The sequence below is a fragment of the Pelobates fuscus genome, chromosome 3 (genome assembly GCF_036172605.1).
Source record: "Pelobates fuscus isolate aPelFus1 chromosome 3, aPelFus1.pri, whole genome shotgun sequence".
NCBI classification, from domain to species: domain Eukaryota; kingdom Metazoa; phylum Chordata; class Amphibia; order Anura; family Pelobatidae; genus Pelobates; species Pelobates fuscus.
Window position 1 is genome coordinate 260,131,947 of NC_086319.1, and position 21,052 is coordinate 260,152,998.

General features: G+C 40.3%; 1 protein-coding gene across 1 annotated transcript in view; it reads left to right on the plus strand.

The window, feature by feature from the left end:
• The window catches only part of PLEKHA2 (pleckstrin homology domain containing A2), a 70,007-nt gene that overhangs the window by 21,590 nt on the left and 27,365 nt on the right, over positions 1–21,052 (plus strand). Inside the window, exons 6-7 of the mRNA XM_063448413.1 lie at positions 15,065–15,193; positions 18,883–19,035. Coding sequence (XP_063304483.1) covers positions 15,065–15,193; positions 18,883–19,035 — 282 coding nt within the window. The remainder of the gene's footprint in view (positions 1–15,064; positions 15,194–18,882; positions 19,036–21,052) is intronic.

The window sequence follows — 21,052 nt, forward strand, 5'->3', positions numbered from 1 at the left end:
ACCTTCTATAAACTTCATCAAACCACGCAGACACACCAGATGTATGCTTTTGTTATTTTGTTGTTTGTTTCTCGCTGACGTTCTGCTTCAATGAAGAGTAAAAGACTTACCATCAATGCAAAACGATAATATAATTTAGCTGTCAGTTTTCTCTCCTCACCATTAGATTTTATTTAACTGCAAAACCCATTCTATAAACATAAAAATATTTTCACGTCACTCAGATTGAAGGTTTTATTAGCTGTACCATTATTTTTATCCTGATCTTTCTTGTTACTTTAGTCATGTTTTAATATCCATCCACTAAAATCCCAGGTTTTTTCCATCTCCGTTTTCTGAGACAATTATCCCATCACCCAGTTGTCTTCTCCCATAATTCTTTTCTTATTGAGTGAAAGATTCATCAATTTTATTAGAATTTTATTTTTATTTTTTATTTTTGTTGTGCATGGTTTGACAAGATGATATACGTTGCCACTGCAACAGCAAACATAATCACAGCAATATCACAGGTTTCTACATATGTGGCATTGGAGAGTAAGCAAATTTAAAAAAAAAATTAAAACGTGGTAAGTCAGTCTAGTGATTTGACATGCAAGTATCAGCATTAGGAGATATGTTCTTTAAGCATTATTATCAGTAGTGTATGTAAGCTATAAACAGGTTTGAACAGTTATATCCTTAAGATTACATAGCTATGTCTAGACACTTTTTCCTGTAGGTGTTTAGGCTATTAGGCATGGAAAACATAGGCTAACAACATACTATAGGTACATAAACATTCTGAGTGCTGGCTAGCATCGCCCATCCACTGAGTTGGGTTACGGTAGAGTCACCCTGCTTTGGTCTATCAACAAGCTTTAATTCTAATGTGCAATTAGGTCGGTTATTACCCTGCCTAGCTGGCTGAAAGTGTGAACACGGTTCCTTGTAGGCATGGCATTAAATCAGCGACATATTCTCATCAACTAAACATGTAATGTATGCAAACCTAAAATATAAACTAACGTAAGGTAGCATTAGTTCAGGTGCTTCTGAGGGGTGCGTACTAGGCAAGACCTGGTCAGCAGTGTCTGCAGGAGAAAGTCCTGGCTTGCGAGTATGCATGGCTCGCGTGTCAGTCCTCCGACCTGCCCTCTCCTTGCTTTGGAGGGTTGGAGCCTCACCAGTGTTACACAGCAGGCCCGTTCAGCCGATGCCCTGCTTGTGCGTGGGTGTTGCAGGTAATGCAGGTGTCTGGCTGGGAGCTGTTCTGGTTGACTGCTTGCAGAGTAGTACAGTCTCTTGGGTGAGTGTTCTCCGGGGTGCTGTGTATTGCGGGGACTCCTCGGTCGGTTCCGTCCCGACCGGCTGTCATGAAGGGGCTGTACCTGCCTGGGTTGTAGCGGAGAGCACTTCCCTGTGTCCTCGGGTCCCTTTCCCATACATGGGGGGACCGTGGGCCCTCCAGAGCCTCGCTCTCCCGATGCTCCTTTGTGTGTGTGAACGGTGGGTCGGATTTTGTTCCGGTATGCTCCCCTGCCCAGAAGGAGATTTGTTACTCCGAGTGGTTAAGCGAGATTGCGGTCGGGCTTGTAGGGGTGGACAGGAACGTTTGCTCTGTTGTGCTCGCTTGGCGCCGGCCATTTTGTGCCCTCCTCGTGGTTGCGGTGAGGGGTGATTGTCACGCTTGATTTCGGCTGGGATGTGTAGGCGCCGTGCCAGCCTGCGCCAGAATGCCGCAAAGATTTTATTTAGCCTTGCTGTGTAGTCAGCTTGGTCAGTGAGGTTCGTGTTTGACTCTCTTGTGCTCTCTCCGGGTTGCTTGGGCGCCATCCTCGCCTCAATCCCAGGGGAATTCCGAACCCGTTGTGTGTCAGGCTGTAGTGTGGGGGTAGTCGCCCCCAGCGAGGACCGGGATGTCCCCCATCGGTCCAGAGGGGGGGGGTTGCAGGGCCGTTCTGAGTGTTTGCTTGCGAGCGTGGTCTGTGTCAGGGGATCGGCCGCCTCCCCCAAGTTGCAGGTTTCGCTCCGAAGTAGGCCTCGTGGCCGGTCCATGCATGTTCAGGTGATTTCGACATGGGTCAGGGATCATTGTGTGCCCCTTGTGGTCCTGTGTCGTTCTCTGGGCTCCGTTTGGTGTTGGCACCAGTAGTTCGTGCAAGTTTGGCATTTTTGTGCCTTCTATTGCAGGAGCTCTCAGAAAGCACGTCCGGCCATCTTGGCTGTCAGGCCCCGCCCCCCAATTTTATTAGAATTATATCATCTATATATCTCCATTACTGCATTCAGGTTGGTCTTTTTCTGGGTAAATTAATGTATGAAATTAATCTTCATTGGATGACTTTGAGACAAAATGGCACTGAGCTAAATATTAGAACTGCTTTACATGGGAACATATTTTGTATCCAAAGTGCATTGAATAAAACCTGCACATTCTTTACTAACAAGTCCAACTGCTTCCTGGCATTGATCCCACAATGGGATCGAATTCAGCACTCCCAACCACACAGGAATGTGCACGTTACAAATGTATGTGTGATCTTTTTATTCTTATATCTGTATGCGATACAAAGAGTATAATTATTATTACTAATATGTAACACTGGATGGACTAGTACCTCCACCCCAATTATGCTGACTGGTATGCTGAGGTATTTTTCCAACCTTAATTTAAACAATACACATATTTAATTGAGTTTAAATATATATGCCTCTGAATTTCCTCTCATTACATGAAATGATGGTTAAATGTTTATTACGAATGCATTTATCTAAGAGAATGATCTTCCTTTTTGTAGACTTTTTAAAGGTTACTTTTTTATAGGTAACATCTCATTCTTTCAGGCTCAGCTATTTCAAATCCTCCACTTCAGTCCCCTATCTCCCTCTACAGCCCTAGCCTACTACTTACAGCCGCTATCCTCCCACTTCAGTCTCCTATCTCCCACTTCAGTCCCCCATCCACCTCTACAGCCCTAGCCTACTACTTACAGCCGCTATCCTCCCACTTCAGTCTCCTATCTCCCACTTCAGTCCCCCATCCACCTCTACAGCCCCTAGCCTACTACTTACAGCCACTATCCTCTAACTACAGTCCCCTATCCCCCACTTCAGTCCCTAACCTACCGATTACAGCCTCTATCCCCCCACTACAGCTCCCTATCACCGCAGTACAGCCCCCCAGCTCCACCGCATTACAGCCCACTGCCAGTGCTACTCTCAAGATTTAGTTCTGGATCCACCCTGTTGTGGAATGATATTTGGTACCAGATATGGTTGTTTGCGTTTCTCAGGAACTGCTGATCTGTTGGGGTTTTCATGTACAATAGTCTCTAGAGAGTATGGTGAGAAAAACAGTCAGTAAGCGGCAGTTCTGTTAGAGAAATAGCCAGACTGATTCAAGCTGACAGGAAGGCATTAGTAACTGAAATAACGAAGTATAACAACAGTGCTACGCAAAAGCGAATCCATGTCCTCTCCTGTCAGCTTAGAACACGAAATTGAGGCTACAGTAGGTACTGGAGTGCTAAAAACGGGAAAGCAGAAAGATAAATAGTTTCCTGCGTTGATGAACTTTGGTTTCAGCTGCAACATGTAGATCATGGGTCCTCAAACTCCGGCCCCCCAGATGTTGCTGAACTACAACTCCCATGATTCTCTGGCTATCTATGTAATTCAAAGAATCATGGGAGTTGTAGTTCAGCAACATCCGGAGTTTGAGGACCCATGATGTAGATCATAGGCATAGATAGGCTAGCATGAGGGACAGGGGGGCAATTGACCGCTGGACTACCAGCATATTAGAATTTGTGTGCCACTGCCTCATACCATTCATTTGCTGATTAAATTGCAAGAAGTGGGGTCTCTGTTTAGCACAGTACAGCAGGCTGGATTTGTGAAGGGCCATTGCTAGCCCAGCACTGTATGGGTTTGTGTTTGGGCTGTTGGTCCACAGTCTTAATGTGTTTAATGTGGATTGACCCGGTTGATTATGAGGAAAATTTAAAATGTCACTGGAGGTATTTGGAGTGGCTGTGGGGTGAGAAGTCTGTGCTCTCAACATTTATAAGTAGTCACTCGTCATTGGCAGCAACAGAAAACAGACAGAACAGGGCAGCATTCAAAGAATGATAATTAATTATCACATAAATGTATTCCCCTTCTGTTTAAACAGCCTGCCTGTCTTCATAACTATTATGCAGGAATTTGGGCACTCTGGATCATGGGGCACCAGGATAGTATAGTTTCAGTTTGGGAATGAGCTTTTTCTTTACATTTGTATCTAAATGGGCTGCTCCACCTCTTGTCTCCGTTAATTTTTGCATGCCAGTTACTTATTGTCAAATATCCCTATTTTATAAATGTAAAGAGCTGCACATATAATTTCTAATAATAATTATAAAGTGGCAGCAATGCACCTCTCGCAGCCTCCGCATATCACATGTCCATTTAGGACTATCCACACAGAGATCTATGAGTTTTGTGGACAGAAAAAGTACATTCTATTACATGTATCTTGCCCCATCTCTGGTCCACACACAAGTGAAGGACTACCTTTGGCATTTGTGCCTGAAGTTAGAAATCTGACCCAGATTATTAGATCAATTTAATTTATTAATGCAGTTATAATTGCAGTTTATTTTTCTTATTGAAGGAGCGAACGTTGCGTCTGTTTGGTATGGCACAAATCATTCTAAATGTAGAAGTACGTATATCTATATCAGCATGGGGACTTTGATCCCGAGGCAAAGAAATTAATTATTGCATGTACGTGGGTGGCAAACAGACTGCAGGGCATAAGGTCTTCTATGCAATGCATTCTGATGTGTGCTAATTATACTGTGAGAAATTGGCTCGTATCCAGAATTGTGTAACTGCCGTCTAGAAAAGTGTATTCATTAGTGATTTAACAAATCCATATTTACATGGTGCTGAGGTATATTAATATTCAGGTTTTATTTCAATGTCAATATGGAAAAGTAAAAACGTCATAACTCCTACAAAACTTACGGACTATGGCTTATTTACGAAGCAGTATAAAAACAAAACTATGTTCTACTATTGTTTCTTTATTTTTTTTTATTTATTTATGCTTTATTTTTGTGGTGTAAATAACAGCAGATTGTTGCATTGACATGTTATAAACATCTTAGTATACGTTTTTGAGTAGAAAGGTCCAGATAAGCTGCACCATTTTTTGTTAGAAAACATTAAAGGGATTATACATGCTGATAACATAAGACTGAAAAATCATTTGAGGATTATATATGCTGGTAATTTATGGTTTTGAGAACATTTAAGGCTTGTATATGCTGAGAATGTACGACTTTACAAACATTTAAGGAGTACATTTGCTGATGATACATGAGTTTAGAAACATGTAAGGAGTATACATGCTGATAATGTATGACTTTGAGAAAATTTAAGGAATGCATATGCTGATAATACATGACTTAGAAACATTTAAGGATTATATATGCTTATAATATGCAACTTTATGAACAGTTAAGGAGTATCTATGCTGATATAACATGACTGTAGAAACATTTAAGGAGTATATATGTTGATAAAATACGACTTGTAGAACATTTAAGGATTATACATGCTGATAATGTATGACTTTAAGATCATGTGAGGATTATAGATGCTGATAAGTTATGGTTTTGAGAACATTTAAGGGTTAAATATGCTGATCATGTACGACTTTAAGAACATTTGACGAGTACATTTGCTGATGATACATGACTTTAGAAACATTTAAGGAGTATATATGCTGATAATGTATGACTTTGAGAACATTTAAGGAATACATATGCTGGTACATAACTCAGAAACATTTAAGGATTATGTATGCTGATAATGTGCAACGTTAATAACAGTTAAGGAGTACCTATGCGTAGGAGTACCTATGCTGAGGTGCCGGCTAAGGTGTTATAGAGACCGGTTTGGCCCTGTCAGGAGTGAACGATTAACTGAAGGGTTCAAAGTAAAACTAAACATATGCGCAACCATAGGGTACTACTATGTGGTTCTCGGTCTGCGACTTTCTCGCCACCAGGTGTCCTTTGCGGTTTCAGCCGGTGTCGGTCCCAGCTCGGGGGGTAAATGGAACAATCTTGGAAACATCCCAAGTGTCTGTGTGTCCCAAGTTGGTTGTAGCAGCCATCCAATTTGTATGTTTTTAGCTACTCGTTGTTGCAATAGGGCTGCGAAAAGGCGGCGTAGGAAGTGCGGTAGTTCTTGGTCGTCGACTGTCTCCGCAATGCCTCTAATTTTGAGGTTTGTGCACTTTCTTGTGTCTTCCATCGCCTCTATTTGAAGTTGGGTGGCATGTTGTGCGGTCTGGAGTTGCAGGATCTGCTCTGCTTGGCTTGCTTGGCGTTGGGCTTTGGAGGAGATGGGCTCCTCGCACTCTGGCCGTGACCATAGAAATATCCTCCCTGATGATGTCTAGGTCTGCGTTAAAGAAGGCTCTGATGTTTTTCATCAGGGCTTGGATATCACCCTTGGTAGCTGGGGCTTGAAGGTCTTCCTTCAGTGAGGATAGTTTTGAGCTCTCCGATCTCGGGATGTCATCGTGGGCATCAAGGATTTCATCTTCGGAGGAGGGGCAGGTTGAGTCTGTTGGCGACGCCATTTTGGGCCTAGGCCGCGGTTGCTGCAGCAGGTCGCAAATGCTTCTGGAGCCCTCCTCCGCAAGGGTTCTGAGTTTTTTTTGTCTTTTTGCCCATCTCTGGTGTTGTTGGGCCCGGTCCTACGTTGTGTGAGGGCAAGAAATCACCGTTTTGCGTATATTTGCTGTATGTCCTACTATTGTGTTTTTTTTTTTTTTTTTTTTTAACAGTGATATTTTTTTTATTTTTTTTTAGCTATTTCACTTTTATATCATGCAGCTTTAATGATTTATTTATATATATATATATATATATATATATTTATTTTTTTAATCTATAGCAATACTTTCTTAGCGCCTTATTCACTTCTTATAAAAAACCAAAACAAAACTGTAGCAAATAAATGGGAAAATTACAATCCAGCATCAGAATCCGACAAATGTTTTCTTGATTTATTGTGTGAATGTTTTGAACAAGATCACAATTCATGTGTCACAACTTTTTTTTCTTAGTTATGTTGCTAAATCGTTAACAGGGTTTTTTCAGTCATCATCCTTAATTAACCGATCCTAAAATCGATAATCCGAGATAGCAAGGTTGGCAACAAACAAACAAACTGGATCCATCCTGGACAGATCTGATTTTCATGGTGAAGTGTGTAAATTAATCTGGTCTGTTCCAAATTGATGTTGATATGCCTGTATATTTCTTTGTGTTTTTAAATTGCACTCTGCTGTTATTTTGCTGTTACAGTGCATACCTTTCCTTTATTTCATTTAAAGGATCACTATAGGGTCAGGAACACAAACATATATTCCTGACCCTATAGTGTTAACACCACCATCTAGCCCCCCTGGGCCTCTCATGCGTCCATAAATATAGCAAAAGCTTACTGTATTCAAGCCTGAAGCTGTAACTCTGTATGCTGCTTGACTCAGAAAAACATGCAGTTTGCTGACATTATCAGAAGTGTTGTTCTGAGCCAATCACAGTGCTTCCCCATAGGATTGGCTGAGACTGACAAAGAGGTAGATCAGGGGCAGAGCCAGCATGATTCAAACACAGCCCTGGACAATCAGCATCTCCTCATAGAGATGAATTGAATCAATGAATCTCTATGAGGAAAGTTCAGTGTTTGCATGCAGAGGGAGGAGACACTGAATGTTTGGATGCCTTTTAGGCAGCCGTGACCAAGGAAGGATCTCTTACAGCCATCTGATGAGTGGCCAGTGAAGTTATCACTAGGCTGTAATGTAAACACTGCTTTTTCTCTGAAAAGACAGGGTTTACAGCAAAAAGCCTGAAGGTAATGATTCTACTCACCAGAACAAATTCAATAAGCTGTAGTTGTTCTGGTGACTATAGTGTCCCTTTAATTGATTTAATGAGAAGTCATAAACATGAGTTTGGTGACATATTTATTTATAAAATATTTTACCAGGATGGATACATTATGATTTCTCTCGTTTTCAAGTATGTCCTGGATCCACAAAACATTGCGTTGTTACAATAGGATACAATATTACAAAAAAACAATATACGAACTACTGTGTGTGTGTGTGTGTGTGTGTGTGTATATATATATATATATATATATATATATATATATATATATATATATATATATATATATATATATATATATATATATATATATATATATATATATATATATATATATATATATATAAAAAGAGATCTATGGCAATATACCTGAGCAGAGAATGCACCTGTCATGGTTGAATATATTTATCACCTGCATATATATATATATATATATGCAGGTGATAAATATATTCAACCATGACAGGTGCATTCTCTGCTCAGGTATATTGCCATAGATCTCTTTTTTTATATATATATATATATATATATATATATATATATATATATATATATATATATATATATATTGCTTGCGAAACACAACATTTTTGCAGTATTAGTTAAAGGGACACTATAGTCACCTGAACAACTTTAGCTTAATGAAGCAGTTTTGGTGTATAGAACATGCCCGTGCAGCCTCACTGCTCAATCCTCTGCCATTTAGGAGTTAGATCCCTTTGTTTATGAACCCTAGTCACACCTCCCTGCATGTGACTTGCACAGCCTTCCATAAACACTTCCTGTAAAGAGCGCCCTATTTAGGCTTTCTTTATTGCAATTTCTGTTTAATTAAGATTTTCTTATCCCCTGCTATGTTAATAGCTTGCTAGACCCTGCAAGAGCCTACTGTATGTGATTAAAGTTCAATTTAGAGATTGAGATACATTTATTTAAGGTAAATTACATCTGTTTGAAAGTGAAACCAGTTTTTTTTTTCCATGCAGGCTCTGTCAATCATAGCCAGGGGAGGTGTGGCTATGGCTGCATAAACAGAAACAAAGTGATTTAACTCCTAAATGACAGTGAATTGAGCAGTGAAATTGCAGGGGAATGATCTATACCCTAAAACTGCTTTATTTAGCTGAAGTAATTTAGGTGACTAGTGTTCCTTTAATTATGTGAATTATGTGAATAGTGTTTTGTTTTTTTCTTCAGATGAATTCTGATTAAGAGTGGTATTTTAACATATGGTATAGAGCTCTTTTTCATCAAACTGATAATGGTATTAGTGTTTCGAAATGTTTATTTTTATTGAAAATCCTGGAGTAGTCCTTTAATAACACATCGTGATCTTGTGGTCTGACATTCAAGTGTAATGCATCATTGTAATTTAAAGTGACACTTTAATGACCAAAACAACTTTAACTTAATAAAGCAGTTTTGGTATACAGCTCATGTTCCTTCAGTCTCACTTTTTGTTTATGCCGCTCTAGCTATACTTCCCTTGGCTGTGACTCAGCCAGGGGAAACATGGTTTTATTTTCAATCTGATGTTAGCTTGCTTTATAAGTGTTTAATCTCCTGCTCTGTAAATTTAACTTTAAATGGACACTCTACTGCCTAAATACAAAATAAGTAAAAATCACTGTTTTGTAAATTGATGCCATATGAAAACTTGCATGTATTTAATCTCTGATTCAGAGATTAAATTACAGGAAAAAAAGCTTGAAATTTGCTCCTAGTGAAGATGTGGATGATTTGAATCTGTATATTGATCTAAAGAAATTCATTAGATCTATGCCAGTAAAAAGACAAGAAGGCGGAGGGATACCAACTCAATACAAGATTCATTCAAGCCCATGTCCCACTTTTTTCATATTCATAGTAAGGCACCCTATTTAGAAACTTTTGAAAGCCATGGTTAATTTGAAAAATATTCCAGATTTCGCAAAAGACATTTAAGAGCTAATAATCTAGCTAGAGAGGAGATGGAATGCCTTACAAAATTGGCTAATAGGGAGGACATAGTTATTAAAGAGGCAGACAAAGGTGGGGGAATAGTAATCATGTCCACAGATTACTACCTACAGGAATCAATGTATTTAATTATGCATTTAAAAAAAATATATATATCTTTTTTTTTTTTCTGTGCAATCGGAGTCACAAACAAGCCTGTAGTGCCACGATCGCAGTAACAGGCATATCAATGCAAACAATATTATGACAAGATTGAGCTGCACATTTTTTCTTTTAAGTAAACCGGATGAAACTAGGAGATGATTGCGTATGAACAGTATTAAAAGGTTGTGTAAAATAAAACAAGCTTATATTGGTAGCCTAGTATTCTATGGCAAGCCATTGATTTGAAACTGCAGAGTGTTCAGTTAAGTAAGTGAGTAGGGGGTCTGTATGGTGGGTAGGAGGACTGTGAGTGGGTAGGGGGGCTCACTGACAGACAGACACACACACTCATTCACTCACACATTCAATGACAGACACACACACACACATTATTATTTTTTTTTCCAATTTAAATACACCCAGCCTCCCTACCATTGGGAGATCTGGGTGGATTTTTTACCTGGGGTCCAGTGGGGCTGCTGGCTGTTTTTGCAGGAAGGCGGGCGGCGAGGGAGTGTTGATTTGTGAGCTCTCCCTGCTCAGCTCATGAAGTCATATTCCGGCTCCCGGCATCACTCTGCGGCGCACGGAGTTCAACCGGCCGCCTACCCCGAGGCTAACAAGACAAATGCCTTGTTCGCCTCGCGGGCAAACAAGTCATGCAGGACTCCTAACCGGAACGATGTTCCTGCTGTGGAAAAAGTGCAGGAACGCCGTTCCCACGCGTTCCTGCAGGACTCGAGCCCTGAGAGTGTTGTTCAAAATATGCGTGTCTACTTATGTACTGCTTGAACAAGTGGGTATGGTATGTATTTGGTTCACTAGTGAGACAAGCGGGCTAAGCTAGACTTAGTCGTGTGGTTGCATTGTAACATGCTCATCGTGTGTGGGTCAGGTAGAAGACAAAAGAGCGTAACTAGTGCCTAAAATAACATATACTTTTAAATCTTTTTATTGAGTTTTATAGTATAAAAAGACAATGACAGACAACACTGAAAATACAGTACCACACCGAGAAAGGTATTACAATACTACATCAAAGGAAAATATTACAAAAGACAAATAACAATCTTTCTCGAAGGGGGTTACATCCCAGAGGGTATACCCATTTTACATCATATATATCTGTGAGATCACTCTGCCCGTGCATATACATTTGGATTACAATCCACATAACTTGATTCATCCCCTATCTGCGAAATTCTCTACCCTGCTTGGGCACACATATAGGACAGGTTGAAACTGGTCAGAGATAAAGACACATAATATCAGGTCGAGAGTTCCATATTCCAAAGAAAAAGAAAGATAAGCAGTAATGAAAGATATTAATGAGTTTTTTGGGTTCATTGAGAACATGGTTGTTGTTCAATAATAAAATTAATCCTCAAAAATACAACTTGCCTAATAATTCTACACTCCCTGTATATCGTTAGAGCATCATCATTAGGGTACTCATTCATAAGTATGACCCCTTTTTCCATCTCCAATTGATATAATAATTGGGCTATAACTTGGTCTCTATTAGGGATCATAATACTTTTCCATAATCTTGCAATAAGAATTTTAGTTGCTAGTAAACAATGTATAATTATAATATCTTGAGTGTCCTTTATTTCTTCACCCATAATATGGAGAAGGGCAATTTCTGCTCTATGCTCCAATCTAGGACCACCTAACCTATATATTAAATTGAATGATATCTTACACAAGGGCTTAATTCTGGAACATGCCCACCAGATATGAAGCATAGAGCCGTCTTGTTGGAAGCATCGCCAGCAAGTTGATGGATTAGAAATAGATATTTTTGCTAATCTAGTCGGTACCAAGTACCATCTATACATAATTTTAGTATGGGTCTCTAAAAAATTCAAACAATGTATAACTTTTTTGGTCAACACATTTTCCCATTTAGTTAAGGCGTTAGAGGTATCTGGATTGCCCTTAAGTTTTATCAATTCTATCGCAAGATAGAACACCATTTTTGGCCTCGAGGCGGAATTTTTTTCCCCAAACAGTTTTCCCGTTTGACCATTTAAAACTAATAAATTCTCTTTAAGATAGCTCTTTATACGAAGATAATGAAATATTTCTCTAGTGGGTAAATCGAGCAAAACTTTAAGATCTTCGAAACTTTTTAGTTGTTGATCATTATAAAGATCTTTTATCTTATAATTGGGATCCTTATACCAATTTATTAGATTAATCTCCAACATATAGTATTCCAAAGAACTTAAACCCAAATTCTTGTAGAGTTTATTATTAATTTTTAGTTTTTTCTTTATAATATTCAATTCTCTTAATGTTTGTAATAAAGCTAAAGGATATTGGGATGGTATCTCATCCGCTTGATTATTCTGACTTGCTTCTCTCCAAAGAAGAAATTCCAGGTTATCTAATCCAGTTCTAGCTGCTTCGATCTTATACCAGGCTTGCTTTTTAGAATCACTTAGTTGTAAATTGCTGGTGTGTACTAACATATTGGCCTGATATATTTGTGAAATTAAGGGGTAACCTAATCCCCCCTTGTTGGTTAAAATAACATATAATGACTCATAACTGGCTACGCTGAATGTTAATGTACACTGAGGTCTGGAGACTTATTGATAATGCATTCTGCTCCCTTAGCGTTAAAGTCCTGGTTGTGTCAGACAGCATGTCTAGGGTAGAATAACGGCTCATTAATACGGTGGAGAGAGTGCTGGAGGCTCGATGCAGTGGGACTCTTTCATCCAATGCTCTCTGTTGGGAAATGGTTGAAGCCTGCCGTCGGGCCGCTGTCGCACAGGTGTCAGTGAAGGTGTCCCTCCAGCCACAGGCTGGTGTACAGGCCTGCATCTCTTGGCCAAAAACTCTGTGACTTCTTGAGCCAGAGTTTCCTCCTCACGTGGGAGTGTCAGAGGGCTTGGTGGTCTGCTGCCGAATGTGGGCAATGCTGTCGGGTCTTCACCCGGGTGGGCTAAGTAGAGTGGGTATAAGTGGGCGTTTTGAAGCTGTGCCTGAGGGTATCTCCTTCACACCCCACTGCCCGATCCCTTTCACCTTGTGTCGAAAGGTTTGGCTGCTCGGTCTGGACTGCTCGCTTCTGCTCCCAAAGTCGATCCCAGATTACGTTGAATATCGCTTCCAGTCGCTGCATAGTGTTGCTGTGGAGCCATTGGGTCAGGAGCAGGTTGTGCTTGCATACTGTGCAGTCAGCCGCCATCTTAGGAGCATCGGGTGTGGGGCAACATCGCTGTTCCGTTGCTTCAGGTTTAGAGCTCGAACCGGGACAGCGGCTACCTCTCCCCTGCTCAATTGCCAGTAGGCCTCAATTTAAGTGTTACAGGACACTTTGGTGTGGTGTCCAAAGATGCACCCAGGTGTCCTCTAATCGTCTACAACACTCCAGAGTACAGGTGTGCCGGTTTTTAGGGGTTTTCCCCCCGAATGTGCGTTTTTTATGTCGGGAGCTGATTCTCGGCACGTCCGTTCAGCCTGGAAGCTAGGCCCCGCCCCCCTAATTATGCTTTTTTTTTTTTTTTAAATTGGGGGTATATATAAAAACAGCTTGCAAAACCTGCAGTTCCCTTGTCTACTGCCTTGGCAAACCATCCCCTTCTATCCAAGCCCAGACTTTCTATGGCTACCCAATCTCTGACTTCCCATTGCAGCCCAATGATAAGTCTGTACAAGGCAGGTGTTCTGTGCAATTGTTGCCTCTTGAGTTAAGATCCACTAAACTACACAAACCAGAAAGTAAAAGGACCTGATGTCTCCGTGAAAGCTAGGGGGGTGTAACCAGGTTAATTTATAAAAGTGTAAACTTCTAGTGAAATCTGCACTTTTTGCAAAATGCAAAAAAATAGGACACACTGTTTACACATAGAGCTTTTCAGCAAATTAAACTGCTTTAGGGGTCTGGAGTGTTCATTTGACCACACACAGGATGCTCTTGCAGGGTCTAGAAGTCTATTAACAGAGCAGGAGATCTGAAATTCTATATGAAACAGAATGTGCAGTAAAGGCAGTTAAATCTTTAGATGTCCCTTTCCAGGAAGTGTTTAGAAAGACTGTGCAATTTACACGCGGGGAGTTGTGGGTAGGACTGTATACATAAAGGGATTTAACTCCTAAATGGCAGATAATTGAGCAGTGAGACTGTAGGGAAATGATTTAAACACCAAAATGGCTTCATTAAACTAAAGTTGTTTTGGTGACCATAGTTTCCCTAAAAGGTTTTTTCCTGACCTTAATACTGGGCTTGCCAATATTGGGAAAACACAGAAGAAGTGAAATAATTTTGTGGCAAAAACATTAGGAATAACAAAAATATGTAACACCATTATTCACTAAACTCTAAATTGTAACAAACTTAAATATTAATGACAAAACTTACACCGTAAAAGCCAGGCTGTGACTATAGCTCACTTGAATAATTTGTCTAATTCAGTAGATTGTATTTGCAAAAGTAATTTTAAATCCTGAATGTAGTATATGAAAGAAGTCATAAATATTATATTTGATAATAAATACGAACAGGCGCTAAAACAACCTTTTCCACACTCTGATTCATTAAAACATCAATGGGATACTTGGGAAACTGAAGTGTTAAAAAGGCTTCATATATGATTAACACACACCCCATAGAGCTGATATTGTAAGGCATCTAATGTTAAATTGTATGCAGATCTGCTGAATAGTATACACAATACTGCTTTATTTGTACTATCTACAAAAATGATGGACCCCACCCTCTTTTTTTTTTCTTACTTTTATGTATTTTTATTTTTTTATTTTGATTATTAAAAAAAATATGTAAAATAGCAAACTGTGCCTGTTTAAAGGAGATTAAAGTATAATTGTCAATACAAGCTAAAATTGCTAATCAATTTGAGTTGTATTTTTCACTATCAACAGCATTTTCCCAAATATCCATTCTTAATATAGTCGTTTCGTTATCATAACTTGCTTTCACATATATTTCCATGCAGGTGCTTTTGTTTGTTTAAATTATGTAATATTATTTTATTTTATTTTTTCAGGTGCCTAGGCCAGGCTCTGGTCCCGCACCTGAAACTGGCTCGACGACCGTTGAAGATAAAAAATCGCAGACAGCATACAAGACAGAGATTATTGCTGGCGTTGTTGTACAGACACCTATAATAACCCAGGCATGTGTTTGTCATTGCTAAAAACAATGCATATGGATGAAGAGAGATTTAATTTTACTCCGTAAACAGCTGCCTAGAAAAGATGTTTTGTTAAGAAGCTTTTTAGGAAGCTGGACTATTTAAAAAAAGAGTAGTGTAATTGCCATGACCAGTGGTGTATCCTGGTTTTGTGCTGCCCTTTTGTGCTCCCTTTCCCTGGGGCTGCCGGTCGGGCGGGCGGCGCTGGCGAGGGAGCACTGATTAGTGAGCTCTCTGCTCAGCTCCCTTGCGCGCTGCAGAGTGATGCCGGGAGCCAGAATATGACGTCATATTACGGCTCCCGGCATCACTCTGTGGCGCGCGAGGGAGCTGAGCAGAGAGCTCAGGGGAAAGTGCTCCCTCGCCAGCGCCGCCCGTCCGCCCGCCCGGATTGTCCGTTAGCGGCAAATGCCTCGCGGCTAATACGTCCCTGGCCATGACCATTCCATCCATAGATACATCCATAATATTAAAGGGACACTATAGTCACCTGAACAACTTTAGCTTAATGAAGCAGTTTTGGTTTATAGAACATGCCCCTGCAACCTCACTGCTCAATCCTCTGCCATTTAGGAGTTAAATCCCTTTGTTTATGAACCCTAGTCACACCTCCCTGCATGTGACTTGCACAGCCTTCCATAAACACTTCCTGTAAAGAGAGCCCTATTTAGGCTTTCTTTATTGCAAGTTCTGTTTAATTAAGATTTTCTTATGCCCTGCTATGTTAATAGCTTGCTAGACCCTGCAAGAGCCTCCTGTATGTGATTAAAGTTCAATTTAGAGATTGAAATACAATTATTTAAGGTAAATTACATCTGTTTGAAATTGAAACCAGTTTTTTTCATGCAGGCTCTGTCAACCATAGCCAGGGGAGGTGTGGCTAGGGCTGCATGAACAGAAACAAAGTGATTTAACTCCTAAATGACAGTGAATTGAGCAGTGAAATTGCAGGGGAATGATCTATACACTTAAACTGCTTTATTTAGCTAAAGTAATTTAGGTGACTATAGTGTTCCTTTAACATCTCAACTATTTTAAGCATAAATAGATGGAGCTTGCTTAAACAGATGACATAGTTTATATATGGAGTAGCAATAAATTGATTTGTTTATAGATGGAGCAGTAATGCAGCTGTAATCAAAATGATTCAACCCCCATTGAAAATCAGGTTTATTGTCAAAATGTACAGACTTTCAGCGTTTTGCAGTGAAAAAAATCAAATAAAGGCAACTGAAATGCTTCAGGTGGTTTCCCCAAATTCAACAGAAAATGCAACTTATAATGACTTCTTCAGTCTCAAAATTATTCAACCCCTTCATGGCAAGCATCTTTAGCACTTAGCCTTTTGCTGTTATGACCTGCTGCAAATAAGATGCATAGCCAGACATCAGCTTCTGGCAGTGTTCCTGAGGAATCTTAGCCCATTGCTGATGAGCCAAGGCCTCCAGATTGGTAATATTCTTGGGTTTGCGTGCTGCAACCGCCTTTTTCAAATCCCACCAGAGGTTTTATATGGGGTTTAAGTTAGGTGAATGTGTTGGCCACTGTAGAACCAAGCCTTGATAGAATTTAAGGTATGCTTGGGATCATTGTCTTGTTCGAATGTCCAATAAAACCCAAGTTTCAGCTTCCCCACATAGGGCATGATATTTTCTCCTTGGATTTCCTGATATTCAATGAATCCATCTTGCCTTCCACACAGTGTAGGTTTCCAGTGCCAGAGGATGCAAAGCAGACGTAGAGCATCACCGAGCCACCACCATGCTTTACTGTAGGCAGAGTGTTCTTTTCAGCATATAGTTCATTCTTCTTCCTCCAGAAATACAGCTGAACCATTGGGATGATTTTTTTTTTCCACTTCGCATAACAGAATTCCAAACCTTCTGTGGCTTATTTATATGATTTTGAGCAACTTGGAGTCAATCTTTCTTGTGCTTTTGGTCAGTAGTGGCGTATGTCTTTGGAGTTCTGGCATTAAAACCTTCTGCGTTTAGTATGGGCCTTTCTGTGCTCACTGAAACCTGTTGCCACAAGTCTTGCTGCAGATCTTTTGCAGTCTCTCAAGGTTTTTCTTACAACCTGTCTTCTCAGAAATCTGGCTGCAGCCATTGATAGTTTCCTTATTCTGCCCTGTCCAGGTAGTGTAACCATTGTTCCTTCAACTTTGAACTTGCAAGCTATGCTTCCAACAGTGTGTCTGGGAACATTCTGTGCCCTTCCTATCTTTTTGTATCCTGTTACTTGTTTCTGAAGGGCAATGATCTCTTCTCTTAACTTTGTGGACCATTCTTTTGACTTAGAAATATTTCTAACATGCAGTCAAATATGACACTCAATAAACCGCTAGACAGTTCAATTATTTAAAGTGTTCCAGCTCAAGCACACCTTGTGCAACTAATGTAGCACTTGATAAGTTGCATCAGGTGCGCTTGAGACAACACCTATTTTGAAGATGTGTGCTGTTGTTAGGGATTCTATTCAGGGTGTTGAATAATTTTGAGACTGTAGAAGTCATTATAAGTTAAATTTTCAGTTTAATTTGGAGAAACCACTCCATGCACTCGAACATGTGTTGAGCTATGTCAATTGCTTTTGTTTGATTTGTTGATTGCAAACAGTTGAAAGTCTGTAAATATAAATTTGCAATGGGGGTTGAATAATTTTGATTACAACTGTTAATGGTGCAGTAAATGGATGGATTAGTTTATAGGTGGAACAGTATACAGATGGAGCCATTTATGGATGGGGTAGTAATGGTTGGAGTAGTTTATGAAATGGATTAGTAATGCATGGGATAATTTATAAACTCAATGCGTCTAGCATCACTTACAGTTATTATTAGCATTTATTTTGTGCCAACTTGGTACAGCATAGCCGTACAATTTTAGAATGTGGATATCTGACAACAAGTAATTAACATACAGAATAATATTCTGTATAAATAAGGCCCTCCACAGACAAGTTTACAATTCTAGTTAAATATGATGTATCCACCTGATTCTCTCCCTCAGCTGGGAGGAGGAATTCCTTATTACAGGTACAATGTGGCACCATTATAAGTATTTCTTTATACATACAAACACACACATAAAAAATCTAAACATGTAAGTATACACTGAATATTGTGTCTTCCTCCATCATTGCACTCAAAATGAAATATTACATTGTGGTAATGACTACAAATACGGTTTCCACCACACCCACATTGGCCATACAGGACTCTACAATCCCCAGTATTCCCAATATGTGAATGCATTTTTGGGGCAGAAGGGATGTGCTTTGAAGTCCTATAGACTCTATATTTGTAGCCTATTTTTATGTGGATGGCATAATGGTAAAGGCAAGAAAAGTAATTAAAAAACCAACAATTTGGAATAATTTTTAATCAATATAGCACGATGTATAGATGAACTGTTATTCCCTACAAAGAAACATGTTATGTATATCATAATATCTGCACCTCCACGGCAGAATGGCATGAAGTAAACACATTCTGTGAGAATAACCTGTTTTTTTGCATTGATCTTGGTGGTCAAACTAGCAGATGCTTTAGCAAAAATAGGAGTAATGTATTAATGCTGTTTACAATTGCTGTTCAACCTTTAGAAGATTTTCAGTCAAAAATTAACTAAATGCTAATATTTTAATAAAAATCTTGCTGTTTCCTGTAGAATGGAGGCGAGCCTCAAGACACGAGTCATTGTGAGACCCACACACATGCGGCACTCAGACGCACTCAGAGTCAGATCCCTCTGCCTGTGAATAAATCTTTACCAACTCGGTCAATTCTGAAGAGCGGGTTTTGTGTCAAACAGGGAAACATGGTAATTTTTTGTGCGGCTGCCTGGCAGTGACTGTATTAATACATAATTTCCTCTACCTACATTGTATCACTGTTATATGTTAATTCCTGTCTGGTGAAAGCCCCAATAATCTGGGGGCACTATCATTGAGTTCTGATGCAGTGACTGATGACCGTTTTATATATATTTTCAGTCAGGGCTGGCCCTGGACACTGGGTCACTGTGCGGCTCCTGGTTTCTCCTTCTCCTCAGACTGAACATTTACAAATTATGAGATGAGAGAGTGGTGGCAACATAGATTTTGTGTTAAATAGGTGTTTATTTTGATAGTATAGCAAATGCAAAAAGAGAGCAAGATAAAATGTGAGGCACATGGTCGCCTACGCAGAGGCTCATTGGTCAAATTTGATAAACATATGAGATTGCAAAACAGTTCTTACATAGGCAATGGCAGGGTATGGGGGGTGGTCGCCCCCAGTCAGCACTCCAGCTCGCCGTGCTCTGTTGGTCCCCCCCATGGTATTGAGCCAGAGCTCTCTTGTAAGCTCTCCGGCTGGTTAGGCAGTAGCCAGGATTTGTGTGAACTCGTTCGAGGAGATGTCTCAGCCAATGGAACCATCTCTTCATGTTTTTGTCTTTGTCTTTCGCTGAGGTCGCTTTTAGGTCTTTAAATTTTCTCGTGTCTTCCACCTCCTCCACACATCTCTTGTGTGGTGGGGTGCGTGGTTGTCTCCAGTAAATAGGTATGATAGCTTTCACTGCATTGAGGAGTCATGGGATCACTGATCTTTTGTAGGCCGGCGTCGGCATAGTGGTGTGGTGGAGGACATAAGGGGCTGCTGACTGCAGTAGGGTCTCATCGGTCACCTCCTGGATCACTCGTCCTATCGTGTCCCAAAAAAGTCTGATGAGGGCACAGTCTCACTATACGTGGATGAAGGTTCCGGGGGTGATGTACTATCGGGTGAAGACTTTGTATGCATTTTCCTGCAGTCTCGCCGACCCTGGGGTCTTTTGGACGTGGGTGATGATTTTGTCCCAGTCTGTCTCTGAGAGCATGTCATTGATGTCTTCGTCCCAATGTTGCATGAACAGTGGGGCTAGTAGGTATCCGTTATCTGCCCGTCACTAGTGAGGTGTAGACCTGGGAGATTGCTTTCAGTGGTAGTGATTCCTGCAGGCAGAGAAGAAAAATTCGAAGTCCGTTCGGGTCCAAAGTATGTAGGGTTTTTGGGGGATTGAGTTGGCGTAGTATGCTATATGTTCTCTTGCTATAGTATGCAAGAATGTGTGACATTGTTCTGGGAAGAGGGCGTTTATGGGGCGGACTGCGAATGGTTTTATACATACACAATAGGTGGAGTATCTTTGGTTCTTGGGTACAAGGTATAAGGCAATGTCCAAGGGTACAGTAAGGTTACTGTAAAGACAAAAGGTATAGACAAGCACCTAGTGCAACATCAGACAGTACATCCAAAACTAAGTGTTGGTTATGTAGTTTTGTACTCCCAAGGACCGAGCCAGATGAATATGGCTCAATTTGAACGCCTGTGGGATAATTAGGAGGGATCCCACTCCCTGCACCTAAAGTGGCTGATGTTATGTAATTTAGCAGCTCCAAGAAGAGATCCGCACCAAAAGGTGTGGAAAAAAAATATATACTTTAATCTTCAAGCATTATAGCAAATACAATTCAAGTAAAAATATTTAAAGAAAAAACAAACTGTTAATAGTAGAAAACTAACATGTGAAACCACTCTGGGTGACTAAGTGAAAAGTCCACTATGGGTAGCAAAACGCGTTTCGCCTATAAAATAGGCTTCCTCAGTTGCTAAAGTTGTTACCTTTTCGTTGGTAGTCTTTTATATCTCCTTTTTGGATTGTTCGTTTAATGCGAATGGTTTTAGTGCACATCTGCTATGCGGAGTATGGTGTTCAGTGGCGTCTCTAGGATTCATTTTTAGGGGGGGCACATGGTGGGCCAGGGACAAAAGTAGGGGGGCACATTTAACCCCGCCCCTGCCGCATGTTAAGCCCC